We start from the raw sequence: 26,829 nt of genomic DNA, 5'->3' as shown, positions 1-26,829 counted from the left end.
CTCCGGATCCCACTGATAGTTAGACTGTCGTGAAGGATCAAATTGTGGTTCTGGTTCTGGCTCCTCGGCTGGTGCAGGGTTCCGGTAGGCGTGGATAGCCGTCAACGGAACAAGGTACGTGCCTACAATCAAATCAAACAAAGAAGGAGCAGGCAAGGTAATAGTCTCAGGATGATGTTTATTAAAGAACAATTGATATTTAAGCTCTCCTGCCCTATTCTTAATAATAAAATCATGTGCCACCATACTTTTATAATCTAGATAAACACGAGGCAGCACTTTTTCTTCCTTCTCAGTATGCCTAATAGGTATGTTAAAATGTGCAGCTAGGCGTGTAGCATAGATGCCTCCAAAGATGGGGCCCTTTGTACGGTTCAGACTTAACCGTTTAGCAATAATACCGCCCATACTAAAAGTGTTATCACTGTATAAACCTTGGAGCAAAATAATAATATCAGGCATACTAAGGTTTCCATAGTTTCCGCGACCAATTAAGCAAAGACTAGCAAATAATGCAAAGTAACGTAAGACAGGAAAATGTATGCTAGTGATTCGTGCATCGGAAACCTTCCTAGTTTCCCCTACGGTGATAGTATCAATAAATCCCTCCACATCATCATGATGTGGTTCTTCTGTCTTGCCCTCAAAATGGACTAAACAAATCCGACAAAAATCATAAAGTGACATCTCCTTATGCTCATCATATAAATGAAACTCCACCATAGGTGGTGAGTTCCTAGAATGAAAATGAAAGTTTTGCACAAAGGTATTTGTGAGTAAGAGATACTGATCGCATTGGTCGTGGAGGAAAGCGGTGAGGCCTGCATTATGAGCCAATTCATGAAAATCTTCATATCTCGGCTGCTCTCAAGAAATCCTCGGAAGGCCATTCACACGCCCGAACCTCCACGGTGCGCGGCAAATTATACTTAGGCTTCGGTGTCTTTTCCTTCGAGCTTTGGCTCGATGAGTCCCTCAATAATCTCCTCATCATTTTCTGAAAAATTCTGAAATTTTTAGTAACTTCAAAATAAAAGTAAACCAAACTCAATAATATTGATAGCAACCACTCCTACAAGTGCCTGGAGCCTTATCATGCATCAAAACTACTTTTGACCATATAAATTTGACATGCAAGCTCAAGAACAGGGTCACCTAAGCAGCAAAAAATTGCAATGAATAAAGCACTAGAACAAAAACTAATTGAACCAATGGAGGAGTCACATACCAACGAACAATCTCCCCAAGCAGTTTTGTGAGAGGTGCTTTGAGCAAGGAGATCGAAAATGGCAGCAAAGAGGGCTGGAACTCATGCTTGAGTTGGTTTTTCGTGTTTGTGGGAGGAAGAAGAAGAGGATGGGTGCAGGAATAAGTGGAGGAGGGCCACCGCGGGCCCATGAGGCAGGGGGCGCGCCCTAGAGGGGTAAGCGCACCCTCCACCCTCGTGGCAAGGTGGCTGGGCCCCCTGGTGTGTTCTTTGTTCCATAAATCCTCAAATATTCTAGAAAAAAATCATATTTGGTTTTCAGGGCATTTGGAGAACTTTTATTTTCAAGGTATTTTTATATTGCACGGATAATCAGATAACGAACAGACAAATTATTTATTTTTTACTTTATTTCAACTAAATAACAGAAAGTATAGAGAGGGTACAGAAGGTTGTGCTTCTACTTTCATCCATCTCATGATCATCAAAAGGAATCCACTAACAAGGTTGATCAAGTCTTGTTAACAAACTCATTCCGATTAACATGAAACCAGAGAAATTTCGAATAACACTAGGTTACCTCAACGGGGATATGTACATCCCCAATAAGTATATCATATTTATTCTTGACAGTAGGAAGAGGAAATTCAAAACCTCCAAATATAATCAATGGAATTTTTCCGATAGAATTGATACTATGAACTTGAGGTTGTTTCCTCGGAAAGTGTACCGTATGCTCATTACCATTAACATGAAAAGTGACATTGCCTTTGTTGCAATCAATAACAGCCCCTGCAGTATTAAGAAAAGGTCTTCCAAGAATAATAGACATACTATTGTCCTCGGGAATATCAAGAATAACAAAGTCCGTTAAAATAGTAACGTTTGCAACCACAACAGGCACATCCTCACAAATGCCGACAGGTATAGCAATTGATTTATCAGTCATTTGCAAAGATGTTTCAGTAGGTGTCAACTTATTCAAGTCAAGTCTACGATATAAAGAGAGAGGCATAACACTAACACCGGCTCCAAGATCACATAAAGCAGTTTTAACATAGTTTCTTTTAATGGAGCATGGTATAGTAGGTACTCCTGGATCTCCAAGTTTCTTTGGTATTCCACCCTTACAAGTATAATTAGCAAGCATGGTGGAAATTTCAGCTTCTGGTATCTTTCTTTTATTTGTAACAATATCTTTCATGTACTTAGCACAAGGATTCATTTTGAGCATATCAGTCAATCGCATACGCAAAAAGATAGGTCTAATCATTTCAGCAAAGCGCTCAAAATCCTCATCATCCTTTTTCTTGGATGGTTTGGGAGGAAAAGGCATGGGTTTCTGAACCTAAGGTTCTCTTTCTTTACCATGTTTCCTAGCAACAAAGTCTTTCTTATCATAACGTTGATTCTTTGATTGTGGGTTATCAAGATCAACAACAGGTTCAATTTCTACATCATTATCATTACTAGGTTGAGCATTATTATGAACATCATCATTAGAATTTTCATTAGGTTCATGTTCATTGCCAGATTGTGTTTCAGTATCAGACATAGAGATATCATTTGGATTATCAGGTGGTTCACCAATAGGTTCACTAGAAGTTTGCACAATTCTATCATTTTTCTTTTTCTTCTTTTTAGAAGAACTAGGTGCATCAATTTTATTTCTTTGAGAATCTTGCTCAATTCTCTTAGGGTGGCCTTCAGGATACAAAGGTTCCTGAGTCATTCTACCAGTTCTAGTAGCCACTTTAACAGCATAATTATTTTTCTTACTATTCATCTCATTGAGCAATTCCTTTTGAGCTTTAAGTACTTGTTCTACTTGAGTGGTAACCATAGAAGCATGTTTGCTAACAAGTTTAAGTTCACCTCTAATATTAGCCATATAATCACCCAAGTATTTAATCATATCAGCATCTTGTTTTAATTGTCTACCAAAATAAGCATTGAAGTCTTCTTGCTTAAACATAAAATTATCAAACTCATCCAAGCACTGACTAGCAATTTTAGTAGGAGGAATTTCGGCTCTATCATATCTATAGAGAGAATTTACCTTTACTACCTGTGTCGGTTTATCGAGGTCTGGAGGTTCTTCAATAAATAAAGGATTAAGATCATATGTTTCTTCAATAGGCGGTAAATTAAGACCATGTATTTCTTCAATAGGAGGTAAATTCTGAACATCTTCAGCTTTAATACCTTTTTCTTTCATAGATTTCTCTGCCTCTTGCATATCTTCGGGACTGAGAAATAGAACACCTCTCTTCTTCGGAGTTGGTTTAGGAATAGGATCATTAATTGGAGCAGGAGCTGGCTCAGGAGGTGCCCAATTATTTTCATTTGTCAACATATTATTCAATAAGATTTCAGCTTCATCCAGTGTTCTTTCCCTGAAAAGAGAACCAGCACAACTATCCAGATAATCTCTGGAAGCATCGGTTAGTCCATTATAAAAAATATCAAGTATTTCATTTTTCTTAAGAGGATGATCAGGCAAAGCATTAAGTAACTTGAGAAGCCTCCCCCAAGCTTGTGGGAGACTCTCTTCTTTAATTTGCACAAAGTTGTATATTTCCTTTAAAGCAGCTTGTTTCTTATGAGCAGGGAAATATTTAGCAAAAAAGTAATAGATCATATCCTGGGGACTACGCACACAACCAGGATCAAGAGAATTAAAACATATCTTAGCATCACCCTTTAATGAGAACGGAAATATTTTAAGGATATAAAAGTAGCGAGATCTCTCATCATTAGTGAACAGGGTGGCTATATCATTTAATTTAGTGAGATGTGCCACAACAGTTTCAGATTCATAGCCATGAAAAGGATCAGATTCAACCAAAGTAATTATATCAGGATCAACAGAGAATTCATAATCCTTATCAGTAACACAGATAGGTGAAGTAGCAAAAGCAGGGTCAGGTTTCATCCTAGCATTTAGAGATTGCTTATTCCATTTAGCTAATAGCCTTTTGAGTTCATATCTATCTTTGCAAGCTAAAATAGCTAAAGAAGCTTCTTGATCAAATAAATAACCCTTAGGAATAACAAGTGATTCTTCATCATCACTTTCATCATCATAATCAGATTCAATATTTTCAATCTCTCTAGCCCTAGCAAGTCGTTCCTCAAGAAAATCACCAAGTGGCACAGTAGTATCAAGCATAGAAGTAGTTTCATCATAAGTATCATGTATAGCAGAAGTAGCATCATCAATAACATGCGACATATCAGAACGAATAGCAGAAGCAGGTTTAGGTGTCACAAGCTTACTCATAACAGAAGGTGAATCAAGTGCAGACCTAGATGGCAGTTCCTTACCTCCCCTCGTAGTTGAGGGATAAATTGTTGTCTTAGCGTCTTTCAAATTCTTCATAGTGTCCAGCAGATATAAATCCCAAGTGACTTAAAGAATAGAGCTATGCTCCCCGGCAACGACGCCAGAAATTAGTCTTGATAACCCACAAGTATAGGGGATCGCAACAGCTTTCGAGGGTAGAGTATTCAACCCAAATTTATTGATTCGACACAAGGGGAGCCAAAGAATATTCTCAAGTATTAGCAGCTGAGTTGTCAATTCAACCACACCTGGAAATTTAGTATCTGCAGCAGAGTGTTTAGTAGCAAAGTAATACGATAGTGGTGGTAACGGTAACAAAAGAGTAATGAAAGCAAAGTAATATTTTTGGTATTATGTAGTGATTGTAACAATAGCAACGGGAAAGTAAATAAGCGTAAACCAGTATATGGAAAGCTCGTAGGCATCGGATCAGTGATGGATAATTATGCCGGATGTGGTTCATCATGTAACAGTCATAACATAGGGTGACACAGAACTAGCTCCAATTCATCAATGTAATGTAGGCATGTATTCCGAATACAGTCATACGTGCTTATGAAAAAGAACTTGCATGACATCTTTTGTCCTACCCTCCCGTGGCAGCGGGGTCCTAATGGAAACTAAGGGATATTAAGGCGTCCTTTTAATAGAGAACCGGAACAAAGCATTAGCGCATAGTGAATACATGAACTCCTCAAACTACGGCCATCACCGGTAAGTATCCCGATTATTATCACTTCGGGGTTAACGGATCATAACACATAATAGGTGACTATAGACTTGCAAGATAGGATCAAGAACTCTCATATATTGATGAAAATATAATAGGTTCAGATCTGAAATCATGGCACTCGGGCCCTAGTGACAAGCATTAAGCATAGCAAAGTCATAGCAACATCAATCTCAGAACATAGTGGATACTAGGGATCAAACCCTAACAAAACTAACTCGATTACATGATAAATCTCATCCAACCCATCACCGTCCAGCAAGCCTACGATGTAACTACTCACGCACGGCGGTGAGCATCATGAAATTGGTGATGGAGGATGGTTGATGATGACGACGGCGACGAATCCCCCTCTCTGGAGCCCTGAACGGACTCCAGATTAGCCCTCCCGAGAGGTTTTAGGGCTTGGCGGCGGCTCCGTATCGTAAAACATGATGATTTCTTCTCTCCTATTTTTTTCTCCCCGGAAGCAGATATATAGAGTTGGGGTTGGAGTCGGGAGGTCTCTAGGGGGCCCATGAGGTAGGGGGGCATGCCCTAGGGGGGCGCCCCCACCCTCGTGGACAGGGTGTGGCCCCCCTGGTCTTCATCTTTGGCGAGGATTTTTTATTATTTATTGTAAGATATTCCGTGGATTTTCAGGTCATTCTGAGAACTTTTGTTTTCTGCACATAAAACAACATCATGGCAATTCTGCTGAAAACAGCATCGGTCCGGGTTAGTTCCATTCAAATCATACAAGTTAGAGTCCAAAACAAGGGCAAAAGTGTTTGGAAAAGTAGATACGACGGAGACGTATCAACTAGCACCCATATCACATAAGCCATGATAGCAATGATCTCCTATTTCAACAGAAATAACAGGCATGCCTACAACAGGTCTATGTTTATTTTTAGTATCTGGTCTAGCAATTCTAGCAGATTCATTGCAGAAGTAAATAACATGCCCATCAATATTATCGGCCAAGATATCTTTAACCATAGCAACACTAGGTTCAACTTTAATTTGCTCAGGGGGTTTAGGTGTCTTAATATTACTTTTGTTAACCACAATTGAAGCTTTAGCATGACCCTTTATTCTAACAGGGAAAGGTGGTTTCTCAATATAAGCAGTAGGAACAACAGGATCATTATAAGTGATAGTCTTTTCTTCAACTTTAATAGGTGCAACTACTTTTACTTCAATGGGAGGATTATATTTAAACCACTTCTCCTTAGGGAGATCAACATGAGTAGCAAAGGATTCACAGAAAGAAGCTACTATCCCAGAGTCAAGTCCATATTTAGTGCTAAATTCACGGAAAGCATCGGTATCCATAAAAGATTTAACAGAATCAAACTTAGGTGTTATACCTGATTCCTTACTTTCGTCGAGGTCCCAATCTTCAGAGTTGCGTTTAATTATTTCCAATAAATCCCATTTGAATTCAATAGTCTTCATCATAAAAGATCCAATACAAGAAGTATCGAGCATAGAGCGATTACTGAGAGAAAGCCGAGCATAAATTTTTTGAATAATCATTTCTTTTGAGAGCTCATGATTGGGGAATGAATATAGCATTGACTTAAGCCTCCCCAAGCTTGAGCGATGCTTTCTCCTTCGCGAGGCCAAAAATTATATATATAATTACGATCACGATGAACAAGATGCATAGGATAAAACTTCTGATGAAATTTCAATTTCAATCGTTGGTAGTTCCATGATCCAATATCATCACATAGCCTCAACCATGTCAATGCATCTCCCTTCAAAGATAAAGGGAAGACCTTCTTCTTGATAACATCCTCGGGCATACCTGCAAGCTTAAATAATCCACAAACTTCATCCACATAGATTAGGTGCAAATCGGGATGTAATGTTCCATCACCTGTGAAAGGATTAGCTAGCAGTTTCTCTATCATACCCAAAGGAATTTCAAAGTAAACATTTTCAGTAGGTTCAGTAGATTGAGGAGAAACTCTTTGCTCTACTGGTCGGGGTGAAGATACCCCGAACAAGCCCATCAAAGGATTATGTTCCATAGTAACAAGTGACAGTAAATTTCAGCACATTATATAAATTTTCCCTTACCAAATTAAACCTACCAAAGGCGCCAGAAAAGAATCTTGATGACCCACAAGTGTAGGGGATCTATCATAGCCTTTTCGATAAGTAAGAGTGTCGAACCCAACGAGGAGCAGAAGGAAATGATAAGCAGTTTTCAGTAAGGTATTCTCTGCAAGGACTGAAATTATCGGTAACAGATAGTTTTGTGATAAGGTAATTTGTAACGAGTAGCAAGTAATAAAACTAAATAAGGTGCAGCAAGATGGCCCAATCTTTTTTGTAGCAAAGGACAAGCCTGGACAAACTCTTATATGAATGAAAGCGCTCCCGAGGACACATGGGAATTATCGTTAAGCTAGTTTTCATCACGTTCATATGATTCGCGTTCGGTACTTTGATAATTTGATATGTGGGTGGACCGGTGCTTGGGTACTGTCCTTACTTGGACACGCATCCCACTTATGATTAACCCCTATTGCAAGCATCCGCAACTACAACATAAGTACTAAGGTAAACCTAACCATAGCATGAAACATATGGATCCAAATCACCCCTTACGAAGCAACTCATAAACTAGGGTTTAAGCTTCTGTCACTCTAGCAACCCATCATCTACTTATTACTTCCCAATGCCTTCCCCTAGGCCCAAACAATGGTGAAGTGTCATGTAGTCGACGTTCACATGACACCACTAGAGGGATGACAACATACATCTCATCAAAATATTGAACGAATACCAAATTCACATGACTACTTATAGCAAGACTTCTCTCATGTCCTCAGGAACAAACGTAACTACTCACAAAGCATATTCATGTTCATAATCAGAGGGGTATTAATATGCATAATGGATCTGAACATATGATCTTCCACCAAGTAAACCATCTAGCATCAACTACAAGGAGTAATCAACACTAGTAGCAACCCACAGGTACCAATCTGAGGTTTGGATACAAAGATTGGATACAAGAGATGAACTAGGGTTTGAGATGAGATGGTGCTGGTGAAGATGTTGATGGACATTGACCCCCTCCCAATGAGAGGATCGTTGGTGATGACGATGGTGATGATTTCCCCCTCCCGGGGGGAAGTTTCCCTGGCAGAACAGCTCCGCCGGAGCCCTAGATTGGTTCCGCCAAGGTTCGACCTCGTGGCGGTGGAGTTTCGTCCCGTGAGCTAGCTTATCATTTTTTTCCTCGACGAAAGACTCCATATAGCCAAAGATGGGCATCAGAGGGCCACCAGGGGGCCCACAAGGCAGGGGGCGCGCCCAGGGGGTAGGGCACGCCCCCCACCCTCGTGGACGGTGGGTGGCCCCCCTCTGGTACTTCTTTCGCCCAATATTTTTTATATATTCTGAAACATGCTCCCGTGAAGTTTCGGGACTTTTGGAGATGTGCAGAATAGGTCTCTAATATTTGCTCCTTTTCCAGCCCAGGATTCCAGCTGCCGGCATTCCCCCTCTTCATGTAAACCTTGTAAAATAAGAGAGAATAGGCATAAGTATTGTGACATAATGTGTAATAACAGCCCATAATGCAATAAATATCGATATAAAAGCATGATGCAAAATGGATGTATCAGTTCTACCGACATGCTTCGCACACAGGTGGCTAGTGGGTGTCTGTTTCTCCAGCTTTCGTTGAATCGGATTCAATGAACAGGGTTCTTTCTGAAGATCAAAAAGCAATCACTATACCGCATTGTGGTTTTTGATGCGTAGGTAAGAACGGTTCTTGCTCAGCCCGTAGCGGCCACGTAAAACTTGCAACAACAAAGTAGAGGACATCTAACTTGTTTTTGCAAGGCATATTGTGATGTGATATGGTCAAGACATGATGCTATATTTTATTGTATGAGATGATCATGTTTTGTAACATAGTTATCGACAACTGGCAGGAGCCATATGGTTGTCGCTTTATTGTATGAAATGCAATCGCCATGTAATTGCTTTACTTTATCACTAAGCGGTAGCGATAGTCGTAGAAGCAATAGTTGGTGAGACGACAACGATGCTTCGATGGAGATCAAGGTGTCAAGCCGGTGACGATGGTGATCATGGCGGTGCTTTGGAGATGGAGATCAAAGGCACAAGATGATGATGTCCATATCATATCACTTATATTGATTGCATGTGATGTTTATCCTTTATGCATCTTATTTTTCTTAGTTCGACGGTAGCATTATAAGATGATCTCTCACTAAATTTCAAGGTGTAAGTGTTCTCCCTGAGTATGCAACGTTGCTACAGTTCGTCGTGCCGAGACACCACGTGATGATCGGGTGTGATAAGCTCTACGTTCACATACAACGGGTGCAAGCCAGTTTTGCACACGCAGAATACTCGGGTTAAACTTGACGAGCCTAGCATATGCAGATATGGCCTCGGAACACTAAGACCAAAAGGTCGAGCGTGAATCATATAGTAGATATGATCAACATAGTGATGTTCACCATTGAAAACTACTCCATCTCACGTGATGATTGGACATGGTTTAGTTGATATGGATCACGTGATCACTTAGATGATTAGAGAGATGTCTATCTAAGTGGGAGTTCTTAAGTAATTTTATTAATTGAACTTTAATTTATCATGAACTTAGTACCTGATAGTATTTTGCATGTCTATGTTGTTGTAGATAGATGGCCCGTGCTGTTGTTCCGTTGAATTTTAATGTGTTCCTAGAGAAAGCTAAGTTGAAAGATGATCATAGCAACTACACGGAATGGGTCCGTAACTTGAGGATTATCCTCATTGCTGCACAGAAGAATTACGTCCTGGAAGCACCGCTAGGTGACAAACCCGCTGCAGGAGAATGCCAGATGTTATGAACACCTGGCAGAGCAAAGCTGATGACTACTCGATAGTTCAGTGTGCCATGCTTTACGGCTTAGAACCGGGACTTCAACGACGTTTTGAACGTCATGGGGCATATGAGATGATCCAGGAGTTGAAGTTAATATTTCAAGCAAATTCCTAGATTGAGAGATATGAAGTCTCCAATAAGTTCTACAGCTGCAAGATGGAGGAGAATAGTTCTGTCAGTGAACATATACTCAGAATGTCTGGGTACCACAACCACTTGAGTCAGCTGGGAGTTAATCTTCCTGATGATAGTTTCATTGACAGAGTTCTTCAATCACTGCCACCAAGCTACAAGAGCTTCGTGATGAACTATAAATGCAAGGGATGGATAAGATGATTCTTGAGCTCTTCGCAATGCTAAAAGCTGCAGAGGTAGAAATCAAGAAGGAGCATCAAGTGTTGATGGTCAACAAGACCACCAGTTTCAAGAAAAAAAGGTAAAGGGAAGAAAGGGAACTTCAAGAAGAGCAGCAAGCCAGTTGCTGCTCAAGTGAAAAAACCAAGTTTGGATGTAAGCCTGAGACTGAGTGCTTCTACTGCAAAGGGACTGGTCACTGGAAGCAGAACTGCACCAAGTATTTGGCGGAGAAGAAGGATGGCAAAGTGAAAGGTATATTTGATATACATGTTATTGATGTGTACCTTACTAATGCTCACAGTAGTGCCTAGGTATTTAATACTGGTTCAGTTGCTAACATTTGCAACTCGAAACAGGGGCTACGGATTAAGCGAAGATTGGCTAAGGACGAGGTGACAATGCGCATGGGAAATGGTTCCAAAGTCGATGTGATCGCTGTCGGCACGCTACCTCTACATCTACCTTCGGGATTAGTTTTAGACCTAAATAATTGTTATTTGGTGCTAGCGTTGAGCATGAACATTATATCTGGATCTTGTTTGATGTGAGACGGTTATTCATTTAAATCAGAGAATAATGGTTGTTCTATTTATATGAGTAATATCTTTTATGGTCATGCACCCTTGATGAGTGGTCTATTTTTACTAAATCTTGATAGTAGTGATACACATGTTCATAGTATTGAAGCCAAAAGATGCAGAGTTGATAATGATAGTGCAACTTATTTGTGGCACTGTCGTTTAGGTCATATTGGTGTAAAGCGCATGAAGAAACTCCATTCTAATGGACTTCTGGAATCACTTGATTATGAATCACTTGGTACTTGCGAACCATGCCTCATGGGCAATATGACTAAAACTCCGTTCTCCGAAACAATGGAGCGAGCAACAGAGTTATTGGAAATCATACATACTGATGTATGTGGTCCACTGAACATTGAAGTTCACAGCAGATATCGTTATTTTCTCAGCTTCACAGATGATTTGAGCAGATATGGGAATATCTACTTAATGAAACACAAGTCTAAAACATTTGAAAAGTTCAAAGAATTTCAGAGTGAAGTGGAAAATCATCGTAACAAGAAAATCAAATTTCTGCGATCTGATCGTGGAGGTGAATATTTGAGTTATGAGTTTGGACTTCATTTGAAACAATGCGGAATAGTTTCGCAACTCACGCCACCTGGAACACCACAACGTAATGGTGTGTCCGAACGTCGTAACCGCACTTTATTAGATATGATGCGATCTATGATGTCTCTCACTGATTTACCGCTATCGTTTTGGGGTTATGCTTTAGAGACAGCTGCATTCACGTTAAATAGGGCACCATCTAAATCCGTTCAGATGACACCTTATGAACTGTGGTTTGGCAAGAAACCCAAGTTGTTGTTTCTTAAAGTTTGGGGCTGTGATGCTTATGTGAAAAAGCTTCAACCTGATAAGCTCGAACCCAAATCGGAGAAATGTGTCTTTCATAGGATACCCAAAGGAGACTGTTGGGTACACCTTCTATCACAAATCCAAAGGCAAGATATTCATTGCTAAGAATGGATCCTTTCTGGAGAAGGAGTTTCTTTCGAAAGAAGTGAGTGGGAGGAAAGTAGAACTTGACGAGGTAATTGTACCTTCTCCCTTATTGGAAAGTAGTTCATCACTGAAATCAGTTCAAGTGATTCCTACACCAGTAAGTGAGGAAGCTAATGATGATAATTATGAAACTTCTGATCAAGTTACTACCGAATCTCGTAGGTCAACCAGAGTAAGATCCGCACCAGAGTGGTACGGTAATCCTATTCTGGAAGTCATGTTACTTGACCATGACGAACCTACGAACTATGAGGAAGCGATGATGAGCCCATATTCCGCAAAATGGCTTGAGGCCATGAAATCTGAGATGGGATCCATGTATGAGAACAAAGTATGGACTTTGGTTGACTTGCCCGATGATCGGCGGGCCATAGAGAATAAATGGATCTTCAAGAAGAAGACTGATGCTGATGGTAATATTACTATCTACAAAGCTCGACTTGTTGCAAAAGGTTTTCGACAAGTTCAAGGAGTTGACTACGATGAGACCTTCTCACCTGTAGCAATGCTTAAGTCCGTCCGAATCATGTTAGCAATTGCCGCATTTTATGATTATGAAATTTGGCAAATGGATGTCAAAACTGCATTCCTTAATGGATATCTTAAAGAAGAGTTGTATATGATGCAACCAGAAGGTTTTGTCGATCCAAAAGGTACTAACTAAGTGTGCAAGCTCCAGCGATCCATTTATGGACTGGTGCAAGCCTCCCGGAGTTGGAATATACGCTTTGATAGTGTGATCAAAGCATATGGTTTTATACAGACTTTTGGAGAAGCCTGTATTTACAAGAAAGTGAGTGGGAGCTCCGTAGCATTTCTGATATTATATGTAGATGATATATTGTTGATCCGAAATGATACTGAATTTCTGAATAGCATAAAAGGATACTTGAATAAGAATTTTTCAATGAAAGACCTCGGTGAAGCTGCTTATATATTGGGCATCAAGATCTATAGAGATAGATCAAGACGCTTAATTGGACTTTCACAAAGCACATACCTTGATAAAGTTTTGAAGAAGTTCAAAATTGATCAGGCAAAGAAAGGGTTCTTGCCTGTATTACAAGGTGTGAAGTTGAGTCAGACTCAATGCCCGACCACTGCAGAAGATAGAGAGAAAATGAAAGGTGTTCCCTATGCTTCAGCCATAGGCTCTATCATGTATGCAATGCTGTGTACCAGACCTGATGTGTGCCTTGCTATCAGTTTACCAGGGAGATACCAAAGTAATCCAGGAGTGGATCACTGGACAGCGGTCAACAATATCCTAAAATACCTGGAAAGGACTAAGGATATATTTCTCGTATATGTAGGTGACAAAGAGCTCGTCGTAAACGGTTACGTCGATGCAAGCTTTGACACTGGTCTGGATGACTCTGAGTCACAAATCGGATACGTATTTTTATTAAATGGTGGAGCTGTCAGTTGGTGCAGTTCCAAGCAGAGCGTCGTGGCGGGATCTACGTGTGAAGCGGTATACATAGCTGCTTCAAAAGCAGCAAATGAAGGAGTCTGGATGAAGGAGTTCATATCCGATCTAGGTGTCATACCTAGTGCATCGGGTCCAATGAAAATCTTTTGTGACAATACTGGTACAATTGCCTTGGCAAAGGAATCCAGATTTCACAAGAGAACCAAGCACATCAAGAGATGCTTCAATTCCATCCGCGATCAAGTCAAGGAGGGAGACATAGAGATTTGCAAGATACATACGGATCTGAATGTTGCAGACCCTTTGACTAAGTCTCTCTCACGAGCAAAACATGATCAGCACCAAGACTCCATGGGTGTTAGAATCATTACAATGTAATCTAGATTATTGACTCTAGTGCAAGTGGGAGACTGAAGGAAATATGCCCTAGAGGCAATAATAAAGTTGTTATTTATATTTCCTTATATCATGATAAATGTTTATTATTCATGCTAGAATTGTATTAACCAGAAACTTAGTACATGTGTGAATACATAGACAAACAGAGTGTCACTAGTTTGCCTCTACTTGACTAGCTCGTTGAATCAATGATGGTTATATGTTTACTAACCATAGACATGAGTTGTCATTTGATTAACGGAATCACATCATTAGAGAATGATGTGATTGACTTGACCTATCCGTTAGCTTAGCACGATGATCGTTTAGTTTGTTGCTATTGCTTTCTCCATAACTTACACATGTTCTTATGACTATGAGATCATGAAACTCCCGAATACCGGAGGAACACTTTGTGTGCTACCAAATGTCACAACGTAACTGGGTGATTATAAAGGTGCTCTACAGGTGTCTCCGATGGTGTTTGTTGAGTTGGCATAGATCGAGATTAGGATTTGTCACTCCGATTGTCGGAGAGGTATCTCTGGGCCCTCTCGGTAATGCACATCAATATAAGCCTTGCAATCAATGTAGCTAATGAGTTAGTTACGGGATGTAGCATTACGGAATGAGTAAAGAGACTTGCCGGTAACGAGATTGAACTAGGTATTGAGATACCGACGATCAAATCTCGGGCAAGTAACATACCGATGACAAAGGGAATAATGTATGTTTTTATGCGGTTTGACCGATAAAGATCTTCGTAGAATATGTAGGAACCAATATGAGCATCCAGGTTCCGCTATTGGTTATTGACCGGAGACGTGTCTCGGTCTTGTCTACATAGTTCTCGAACCCGTAGGGTCCGCATGCTTAACGTTCGGTGACGATCCGTATTATGAGTTTATGTGTTTTTTATGTACATAAGGTAGTTCGGAGTCCCGGATATGATCACGGACATGATGAGGAGTCTCGAAATGGTCGAGACATAAAGATCGATATATTGGATGACTATATTTGTACGTCGGAATGGTTCCGGATGAGTTCGGGCATATACCGAAGCACCGGGAGGTTACCGGAACCCCCCGGAAGGTATATGGACCTTATTGGGCCATAGTGGGAGAGAAGAGAGGGAGGCCTAGGAGGGGGCGTGTAACGCCCGGATAATCTTGCTACAGTAATTCCACGCTAATCGTGCCACGTCACCTCGGTTACTGTTGCTAGGCTTTCGTTGGATCAAACCGCGTCGAATTCAAATCTAAATTAATGTCAACAATAAAAGTTTTTGAAAGTTGAAACAAAAATGTTCGGTGGGTGCCGAATATTACAAGGGTAATTATAATAAAGCAAACACACTTTTATAAAATGTCTAGATAATTTAAAATGATTTAAAAATAGAAAAGAAAGTAAATACAAAAGAGAAAATACAAAACAGAAAAGCTAAAACCTAAAGCTAACAAAAAAAAAGAAGTGAAAGAACCCTCTCCCTGGGCCGTGGCCCAACTGGACCAGCCCACTGGCCCAGACCGGCCCCCACTCCCCCATAACCCCACACCCCCGAAACCCTAACCCCACCCCGTCGCCCCCAGTCGCCCCACTTCCCCCCCCCACTCGCTCCACTCCCCCCTGCCCCCTCCCCGATCCAGATCGGATCGGGGGCGTTCGCCGCCGCCGCCCGGATTCCACGCCCGGAGCTCCCCCCGCCGGACTGCTTCCTCCCCCCCCGGCCTGCCTCCTCTACGACGTCGTCGCCGTCTTCCTCCTCAAACCCCCGCTGCCACTTCCCTACAGGCTCCCGGTGAGGCCCCCGGCCTCTTCCTCCCCCTCGTCCCCGTCGACGCGGTCGAGCTCCACCCGCGTGCGCATGCCCGACCGCATGCCCGGCGACCTCTGGCCGCGCCCGCGCCACGTTCCCGACCGGCTAGTGCCCGCCCACGGCCCCGCGCCCTCCTGCTCGCTGCACCCGCCGCCCGACTCCGGCCACTGCACCGCGGCGCCGCTCGGAGGCCGGGCACCTCCACCCGAAGCGCCGCCGCTTGTCGCCCCTGGCCACCGCGTGCACGCGCGCGCGCCACCCTGCTCCTCCCTCTCCCCTATCCCTCGACCGCGACCGCGGAGCCCCGCCGTGGCCGCGCACCGCTGCTGCCGCTGCGCCTCCCCAGCGCCCGCCCGCTGCTTCCCGGCCCCACCGTGGCCTTGCCTCTGCCGCGACCCGCGCCTTCACCGCTCGCGGCCACGGCCGGCGCCTCGCCACGACCGCCCAGCTCTGCCATGGCCTTCGCCTTACCCCTTCCCGTCCGGCCGCGCGCTGCGCCGCTCCCTGCGCCACGCTCCTCGCCGACGTTTGCCACTGACCTTGCCTCGCTTCCCCCTCGCTCGGGAGACGCCCGAGACCCGGCGCCCGCTAGCGCCTGTAAACCGCATCGCCCCTCTGGGCCACTGGCATGGGGGCCCCAGCCCCAGAACGTTTAAAAAAAAGAGAAGAAAAGAATTTTAAAAAAATATAATAATTAATTAATTAATTAATTAAGGAATTAATTAAGTTAATTAATTATAATTAGATTAACCTAATCACTAATTAACCTAATTAACTGTTAGTTAATTAAAACAGAGTATGACGATCGGGACCCACACGTCAGTTGACTGCTGACGTCATGCTGACGTCATGATGACGTCAGCAGACACTATTCTGGATAATGTTGATTAAATTAAATAAATAAATCCTAAAAATGATTTAAATCTTTTAAAATTAATATAAAATAAAGCGTAGCTCGGATGAAAAACTTTGTACATGAAAGTTGCTCAAAACGACGAGACGGATTCGGATACGCAGCCCGTTTATCCGCCACGCATCCCTAGCATGGAGAACACACAACTTTCCCCCTCCGGTTCGTCTGTCCGAAAACGCAAAACACTGGGAATACTTTCCCGGATGTCATCCCCCTTCACCGGTATCACCTACTACCGCGTTAGGGCACCTCTAACGTCGTTACTTGTCATGTCATGCATCTCTATGCATATGCTTGCTTATATATTTATTGTTTCTCCCCCCTCTTCTCTCGATAGACACCGAGGCCGACGTCACTGCTACCCGGTACGACTACGGAGTTGACGATCCCTCTCTCTTGCCAGAGCAACCAGGCAAGCCCCCCCTTTGATCACCAGATATCGCCTACTCTTCTCTATACTGCTTGCATTAGAGTAGTGTAGCATGTTACTGCTTCCCGTTAATCCTATACTGATGCATAGCCTGTCCTTGCTACTACTGTTGTTACCTTTACCTGCAATCCTAATGCTTAGTATAGGATGCTAGTATTTCCATCTGTGGCCCTACATTCTTGTCCGTCTGCCTTGCTATACTATCGGGCCGTGATCACTCGGGAGTTGATCACGGGTATATACTATATACTTTATACATGATACATGTGGTGACTAAAGACGGGTCGGCTTGAGGAGCACCCGCGAGTGGAGTTTTGAGGCGGAGCGGCAGGGCAGGTTCCGACCACCTAGGAGAGAGGTGGGCCTGGCCCTGGTCGGCGTTCGCGGATACTTAACACGCTTAACGAGATCTGGGTATTTGATCTGAGTCTGGCCATTTGGTCTATACGCACTAACCATCTACGCGGGAGTAGTTATGGGTATCCCGACGTCGTGGTATCAGCCGAAGCCTTCGTGACGTCAGCGACTGAGTGGCGCGCGCCGGATTGGACTGGAAGGCCACTAGGCTAGGTCTGCTTTCGGCCGCGTTCGCAACGTGCAGGTGTGCTAAGGGCGATGGGCCCAGACCCCTGTGCGCTTAGGTTTAGACCGGCGTGCTGACCTCTCTGTTGTGCCTAGGTGGGGCTGCGACGTGTTGATCTTCCGAGGCCGGGCATGACCCAGGAAAGTGTGTCCGGCCAAATGGGATCGAGCGTGTTGGGGTATGTGGTGCACCCCTGCAGGGAAGTCAATCTATTCGAATAGCCGTGATCTTCGGTAACAGGACGATTTGGAGTTGTACCTTGACCTTATGACAACTAGAACCAGATACTTAATAAAACACACCCTTCCAAGTGCCAGATACAACCGGTGATCGCTCTCTCACAGGGCGACGAGGGGAGGATCAGCGGGTAGGGTTATGCTATGCGATGTTACTTGGAGGACTTCAGTCTACTCTCTTCTACATGCTGCAAGACGGAGGCTGCCAGAAGCGTAGTCTTCGAAAGGACTAGCTATCCCCCTCTTATTCCGGCTTTCTGCAGTTCAGTCCACATATGATAGCCTCATTCCATTTGATACCAATGCATACATATGTAGTGTAGCTCCTTGCTTGCGAGTACTTTGGATGAGTACTCACGGTTGCTTTCTCCTTCTTTCCCTCTATCCCTTCTACCTGGTTGTCGCAACCAGATGTTGGAGCCCAGGAGCCAGACGCCACCGTCGACGACGACTCCTACTACACCGGAGGTGCCTACTACTACATGATGCCCGCTGACGACGACCAGGAGTAGTTAGGAGGATACCAGGCAGGAGGCCTGCGCCTCTTTCGATCTGTATCCCAGTTTGTGCTAGCCTTCTTAAGGCAAACTTGTTTAACTTATGTCTGTACTCAGATATTGTTGCTTCCGCTGACTCGTCTATGATCGAGCTCTTGTATTCGAGCCCTCGAGGCCCATGGCTTGTAATATGATGCTTGTATGACTTATTTTATTTGTAGAGTTGTGTTGTGATATCTTCCCGTGAGTCCCTGATCTTGATTGTACACGTTTGCGTGTATGATTAGTGTACGATTAAATCGGGGGCGTCACAGGGCGCCCCCCCTCAAGCCCAATCCGAATTGGGTGGGGGCGTCCCCCCCCCTTCCTTCCACTCCTAGTCCAACTAGGGATGGGGGCAATCCTACTCCCGGTGGGAGTAGGACTCCCCATGGGGCGCGCCATAGGAGGGCTGGCCCTCCCCGTCCTCCACTCCTTTATATACGAGGGAGGGGGCACCCCATAGACACACAAGTTAATCATTGATCTCTTAGCCGTGTGCGGTGCCTCCCTCCACCATAATCCACCCCGGTCATATCATAGCGGTACTTAGGCGAAGCCCTGTTTCGGTAGCATCATCATCACCGTCATCACGCTGTCGTGCTGACGAAGCTCTCCCTCGACACTCTGTTGGATCGTGAGTTCGTGGGACGTCATCGAGCCGAACGTGTGCAGATCGCAGAGGTGTCGTAACTTCGGTACTAGGATCGGTCGATCGTGAAGACGTACGACTACATCAACCGTGTTGTCATAACGCTTCCGCTTACGGTCTACGAGGGTACGTGGACAACACTCTTCCCTCTTGTTGCTATGCATCATCATGATCTTGCATGTACGTAGGAAAAAAATTGAAATTACTGCGTTCCCCAACAGCTACCATATACGTGCAAACCCCATATAACATATCTTCACAAAACATTACTGTAGTACCAACAATTAGTAACAAATGCGAACGAGCATAGCTCAAATGGTTAGGTTCCTTATGGTGAAGCAAGTCCACTAGGGTTCAAATACTAGACTTGGCACTCGTGCTCGCATTATCCTGAATTTATTTCAAGCTTTTCGATGATGTTCGTTTAGTGGGAAACGTCCCGTCTCCGGTTAAGCTAACAAATTCAACTTCCTTTTTCGATAAAGAGTGAACTTTATTAGCTCAAAATGAAGCATCAGGAGGATACAAAACTCAATGAGCACACATCCGATCTCCGCGTAACTAGGATGCACACAGCCAACATATACACAAACGAAAACACGTCGGCAACTAGCAAAGTCATACAAGCCAAAGTTATGTGTAGGCGAGAAAAAAAAATAGCCCAAAGCGACAAACTAGAACAAAATACATAAAAGAATATGCCTGAAATGCACAGTGCTAGTACGGTGTCCATACACCTTTATTTGATATATACTCCCCGGTCGTATAGTGATACAGTTGATCGCATTAAGAAGAGAGAATGTGTCTGATCGATGCAGCAATGATGACGATACAACATGTGATGCTTTATGTGATCGATACGATCGATCGGATGTGGCCTGCCTGCAGTGACCTCTCATCTTTTGAGAGGGCCCCCGTTCAAATTGGTTTTCTTTTTCCGGGGAGAGATCTCTGTGCCCTAAAAGAATCGGGAACTGTGTACGGCCTCTTTCTCCCCAGACTCAAAGTATAAGGAATAAAGCGCATGCACTCCGACTCCCCTCTACGCCCATATGATCGATGTGTGTATGTGGGTGTGGAGGAGTATATGCATGGCATGGCGTGGCAAAAATTACCAGTGGCAGCAGTAGGCCAGGCCAGTGGCACATAAAACACGACTCAAAAAAGTGGCGCATAAAACAGCCACATGGTGTTCAGCAAAGCTGGGGCTTTTCGGCATTCCTGCTCCCTTGAAAGCAGGCTGCGTTGCTAGACGCATCAGGGATTGACGAGCTCGTTGATCAGCTCCAGATTAGTACTACTAGTTCTCTGGTTTCAGTGCCGATCGAAATGTGCCTCCCTATAGGCTAGCTATAAGCTAGAGTGCAGAGAATATATATGTATGTATGCTATGTTCATGTGAGATCTAACAATGACCTAATAATAACAGCATGCATGTATTTCTAGTGATGTTTGAGTTGCAAACGCCTTCAAAGTACAAACAATTAGTACGTAGCCAGGGAGAACACCTAGAAGCAGGAGTGTTCAAGTGGTTTGCAATGGTACGTACGCTAGCGCCACTAGGAGCAGAATTAACTGTCAGGGAAAAGCCAAAGCATGTAACAAAGCCAGGTTAACAGCATCATTGACCGGTCATTACTGTGTGCATTTGCATCAAAAGTCGTGCGCGGACAATGTTCTTTATGGGGATACGAAGAGCGAAAAGGGGCCGAGTGATCAGCCGTCCATAACAAAAGGATCAGAAACGCATGACTTCCCGCTCACGCCGCCGGCCCAAGAGAAATCCTATCATTCAATCATCAATCACAATCCCATCTAAGTTTCATCGCTGCAATGCGCTTGTGAATTTCTGTTCACAACCGCATGTACCAGACAAACCTATTTACCAGTTAGTTATATCTTCTCCTAAGCTCCTAGTACCTGAGGAGAGCAAGCTATGAGCTTCTTTCTAGGATTCTGGCATTGCCGTCTAGTAGTGTGGTGTGTGCACAGTATGATGTGTTCAAACTAATCTGAGCTAGTAGTGGTCACAGTCAAAGAAATCTTTGGTCACATATGACCCAAAAGGGAAGCAAAAGGGCCAAGCCCTAATCATCACAAAGCCATTCGCCCCAAAAGGAGCGCTTCAAGGGAGAAAAAGTATATACGCAGTTTGAGAAACGACTCGAGCAGAGATCGAGAAGAGCAGCAAATACTACTACTGTAAAAGAAAACACAAAGACAAAAGCAGAAAAGAAACCCTAATCACTGCATGCCCTTCTTTTGATCTTTTCTTTTCTTTTTCTTTCTCTGTCTACTACGTACTAGTATAGCTACTTAATGGAGGCAGCGGTTAGCTAGGCTGCTGTTTAGATCTTTCATGGCAAAGGGGCAGTTTGGTGTGCCCAGGGATTAAACAAGCACTAAGCACTGTGTTGCCGCAGGCAGCTTTTTAAAGTGGAGCTAGAGTGGATGCTAAAAAAGTGCATAAGTGGCATTATCTGCAGGAAAGCTTCCGCATTTTCATACCTCTGGCGCGCTGCTAATGGGAGCAGAAGCTGCCGCAGAGCCACTATGCTACCTCTACAAGGTAATGGAGAAAGGACACCTGTGCTTCTGCCAGTGCAATTATAAGTAAGATATGTATATAAGATGGTGGATAGATAGCACCTGTCATGCTCCTTTTTCCCTCCCAAGAGGCGTATTACTGAGCTATTAGCTGATTTACTCTGAGACAAGAACACCATATGCATTATTCAGCTTGCTTTAAAGGCTGCTATGCATGAAAAGTTGGTGAAGAGAGTACCTTGAACAAAATATAGAAGATGGTTTTGGAGCTGCATAAATTCAGCGACAGCAACCGCTTCCAGCCCACCACTTTGCGCTTTTGGAGCTCCATTTTTTTTTCATTTTCCTTCTTTTTGCCCCAGGCCCCCCACAAACAAGAGGCAGATGCATATAAGAACGAGCTTGATCGAAAAGTAAAGGCCATCCAGATGGATGTATTCTACACGCAAGAGAACCAAGAAGATTCATGACCATTTAGCTTTATGATAGAAACAGATAAAAGGGGCATGATACTTACAGCAAGTTATTTGGGCTACATGTTAGCACCTTCCCATCAGGCTTGCTGGGCCGGGCTCTGGGGCTGACAGAAAGCAATGAGCATGTCCACCACCATGATGAGTAACTAACATTTCCCACCACTATGTATTCTACACGCAAGAGAAACAACAAGATTCATCACCGTTTAGATTTGCGATGGAAACAGATGGAAGGGGCATGATACTTACGGAGTAAGTCATTTGGGCTGAATGTTACCACCTTCCCATCAGGCTTGCTGGGCCGGGCTCAGGAGCTGACAGAAAGCGATGAGCATGTCCACCACTAAGAGCACAAAAAAAAATCTCAAGAAAAAACCTATTCCCTCTGACCCAAAATAAGTGTCACAATTTTCAACTAGTTTTGAACTGGGGTTAGTTCAAAACTGCAACACTTTTAATGGGTCGGAGGTAGTGGTAGCATTAACATTTCAATTTTACTACTCCAATTAGCTTCACAGCATCAAAATTTGTAACAGACCATGATCAATTCCAAATAAAGCCATTGGCTGACATAAGATAAGATTTTATTTCCAATCTTGTATTGTTCTTTCCAAATTGGAGCAGGGAAGATCCACACACAGACAAACCCTTATTGTAGAAATTACAGAGTCAATTGTACGCGTGATAACTACAACTCGGGTCACAAAAACACATGTAACCGAGAAACGGCCATGACAAAACTCGACAGCGAGTGCAAAGGACGCGTCTAGATGGCAGCGAAGTACTCCTTGCTGCCCTTAGGGTCAGGCTTCATCGACTTTTCCCCAGGTTTCCATCCTGCCGGGCAGACCTCGTCTGGGTTTTCTTGGACGTATTGCAGAGCCTGTCAATGAAGAAAAATGTTTATCAGGTTATACAAACTTGTATCGCCTTTTCTATCAAATATTACAGTTTGCATTAATAGCTACCAGGTACGTGCTTTGTTGTGTTAAACACTAGATCAATACTACTGAACTAAAACCACGTCACTTATTTTTGGGACTGAGGGAGTATTAAATAACAATCAAAAAGCAGAAATTGGCATGCATCCTTACTCTGTCAGGTACTATATCAAAATTAAAGAAATGTCGTGAAAATGCACTTTATTTAAGAGGGTTCTTTTTTCTCTTGTTATTCTACCTGAAGGGTTCTCAAGGTCTCATCCACACTGCGGCCAATACCAAGGTTGTTAATAGTGGAATGCTGAATCACACCCTCCTTGTCAATGATGAATAATCCTCTCAGAGCAATTCCCTGGTAAAAAATAACATTCAAGAACCTTATAAAACTTCACAACAAACAAGGAAAGGCATAATAAAAGCAAAATATCCAGGAGCAATGAGCAGTTCATATGAAACTAGCAGGTGGTCAAAAACAAACGTCAGTAATACCTGATCAGGGATCAATACACCAAAAGACTTTGAGATTGATTTGGTGACATCAGAAACCAGCGGATACTTAAGATCACCAAGTCCACCAGATTTCCTCTCTGTCTGCACCCATGCAAGATGGGAAAACTGCAAGCAGAAAGCATTTCAAGTGTGAAGTTACTAGGTGAAATCGATTAATATATGTCACAGTTACTTATCACTTCATAGAATAATTAAAGAGACTAATGACCATAATGCTATAAAATGAGATGCTTGATGCAAAACCAGATCAAAACGAAAAGGACAGGGTAGCAATACTGTTTGCGCACCAGCCACTAGTTTTCTGGGTATAGGTTACAACGGTGCACTTTATAAGCAGAAGGGATACAAGAAAATAAATGTTTTAGCCCTAAATCATCCTCAGTGGAGTTAGTGTGCATATCTAACACGTGGAATACAAAAAACTAGATCCATTTATCTGATCAATACAGATCATTTATCACTCTCCTATTCGCACAAGGCATAATTTACATCGCATATATTCATCCAAAAGAAAAGCTCCATCATTGTACCACTGCAATGTTAACTCTTATGTTCATCTTCAATGGAGTTAGTGAGCATATTTGGCACACGGAATGCAAAAATCTAGATCCATTTATCTGATTAATACAGATCATTCTTTACTCTCATATTCACACAAGGCATAATTTACATTGCATATGTTCATCCAAAAGATATAACAAAACTCCAGCACTGTACCACTGCAATGTTAACTATTATGTTCATCCTCAATAGACCTACATTCATCCTCAATGGAGTTAGTGAGCATATTTAGCACGTGGAATAAAAAATATAGATCCATTTATCTGATTAATACGGATCATTATTTAGTACCGTATTCGCATAAGGCATAATTTATGTTGCATCCCTGCATCCAAATGATATAACAAAGCTCCAACATTGTGAGACTGCAATGTTAACTCTTATGCTCCAAACGTGCCCAGATTCAATTTCCACATTTAGAAAGAACATGCATTCATTGACACAATCCAAACTTGGTGTTTCAGTTGATAGTGTGGGTCACCGAATAGCTGATTAACTGATTTATTGGCCGATTAACTGGAAAATTCGCCTATTTATCCCTACTCAGCACCCGACCAATATGGTGCCAGTTAGGCGATGTCCTGAACATTGGTATTCATTGACACAAACAGATGAAGGCCTCCTTTGGTTTGTAGGAATTTCATAGGATTTCTAGAGGATAGGATTCTTATAGGATTTTTTCCTTTAGAGCCCTTTGGTTCATAGGAATGGATTCCTATTCCTACATAGGATTGGTTCCTATCCTCCACATTTCATAGGAAAATAAAAATGAGCCTAGACTCAATGGAAAAATTCCTTTGGTGTCAACCAAATGACATCTTGTTTCCTATTCCTACTCATAGGATTTGAGATACATGTCATCTCATTTCCTACAAGATTCCTATTCCTACGATAATCCTATCCTATGAACCAAAAGAGGCCGAATACTTTACAATTAATTTCTAGATAAGGCACTTAATGCATGTCAGAGCTAGACGAATAGTATCAAGAGAGCAGCTATGTGTCCAGATGGATGGGAAGTAACATACCACACTATCAACTGAAACACCAAGAATTTCAGTGTTTATCTTCTCAAACTCCTCATGTCTGTCGCTGAAAGCCGTAATCTCTGCAAAATTTGCATGTATGCAGTTTAGAAATGACAGACAGAAATGAATAGTTTTCCTTCACGGGGCGCAAGATGGTTAACGCACCAGTTGGGCAGACGAAGGTGAAGTCCAGAGGGTAGAAGAAAAGAATCACATACTTCTTCCCAATGTAATCAGATAGCTTGACCTGTATGTAGTTACACCAAAAGGACACCATCAAAAACATCACACCCCCGACCAAACATACAGCTGCAGCGTTAATAAATCGTGCACCAAAATCTGAATTATCAACCGGGTAGAGCACAGTTTTGCTCGTGTAAGCGAATTGGTAAACAAACGCGCACGGACAATGCAGTTGGCTACGGGCTTACGTTGATGAACTCCTGGTCGAACACGGCCTCCGCCGCGAAGTCCGGCGCCTTGTTCCCCACCAGCGGCAGGTCGTACTGCGGACAGAGACGCATACACACGTGAAAATTCCATTCACAGACGTACCATGGCAAAAACAAATACCGAATCAAGGCGCAACAAACCTCGGCTGCGGCGCGGGCGACGAAGCTGCGGGCCCTGGCCGTCCTCGAGCCGGCGGCGGCGAGGCGGGAGGGCCTGGCGGCGGCGCGGGGAAACGATAGGCACTGCGGCGCCCCGGCTGGCTTCGGGGACGCGACGAGCGCGGCGGCCGTGGACACGGTGGAGGCGGAGAAGGCGCACGCCATGGCCGCGGTTGTCAGGCGGGGAGGGGATTAGGTAGCCTCCAGATAGATAGGGTTCCCGAATATGAAGAGGCCGTTTAAGCAGAGGACGTGCCACTCAGACGCCAGTGGCTCTCCTCGCTGCCGCGTGAGCTGGGCCGGGAATTCTGGAAGCTTCTTAGATCCATTCTAGGCCACGGCCCGGCGTGAAAAGCCCGTGTATGTAGTTTTCGCCCCAATAAGAGATCATCTCGAGTTCGATGCCGAATATTCTTGCGGGGTAGCTTAAAAAAAAGAATATTCTTGCGGAACCGGTATATGAAAAGATCGCGGCGAGGGAACAGGGCCGTTACGCGGCGCGGCGCGGCGCATCGCGGCACGTTAGCGTGCCCTGACCGCCAAATCAGACGGTCGGTGTCGTACCCCAAAGGGAATCGAGATCGAGATTTGGGGAAAACGAGGCTAGGGGTTCGTCCAGGAACGAGAATAGGGTATCAAGAGGAATATATTGTATTAGTTGTAAAGTATTTGGAATTCTTGATCATAGCAAATAGCATGGGTTTACAACCGAGGGCGCTGGCTTATATAGCTCAGCTGGCAACAGAACAGTAAACAATAATGCTACAGAATGGTAAGTAACGCTTCAGGGATGGCGAGCCTGTGAGCCATCCGATCTTCTCGCCTTCTTCCATCTGAGACGTCTGTTAACTGAATGAAGCAACACTTGTAACTGAAGATACGCAGTGAGCTGACAGTACCCCCTAAGAGCGAACTTGTCCTCAAGAAGCTTGTCGATTGAACCACCCGGCAGTCGTTTGCTTGAAGAAGGCTGGAAACGTCTTCTTGATGAAATCAGCATCTTCCCATGACGCGTCTTCAGGGGGTAAATTTTCCCAT

General features: G+C 43.5%; 1 protein-coding gene across 1 annotated transcript; it reads right to left on the bottom strand.

The window, feature by feature from the left end:
- Positions 1-22,707: 22,707 nt before the first annotated feature.
- Positions 22,708-26,048, bottom strand: LOC125538184 (2-Cys peroxiredoxin BAS1, chloroplastic). The gene is made up of 7 exons (XM_048701465.1): positions 25,774-26,048; positions 25,612-25,686; positions 25,346-25,427; positions 25,181-25,260; positions 23,571-23,696; positions 23,320-23,433; positions 22,708-23,023 (listed from the first exon to the last, which is right to left on the bottom strand). The coding sequence occupies exons 1-7, from the start codon at positions 25,954-25,956 to the stop codon at positions 22,907-22,909; spliced, it is 777 nt and encodes a 258-aa protein (XP_048557422.1). The 5' UTR covers positions 25,957-26,048; the 3' UTR covers positions 22,708-22,906.
- Positions 26,049-26,829: the final 781 nt, after the last annotated feature.

Source organism: Triticum urartu, chromosome 2 (assembly GCF_003073215.2).
Source record: "Triticum urartu cultivar G1812 chromosome 2, Tu2.1, whole genome shotgun sequence".
NCBI lineage: Eukaryota > Viridiplantae > Streptophyta > Magnoliopsida > Poales > Poaceae > Triticum > Triticum urartu.
The sequence above is the reverse complement of the archived record's forward strand: the minus strand, read 5'-3'. Positions and strand labels throughout refer to the sequence as shown.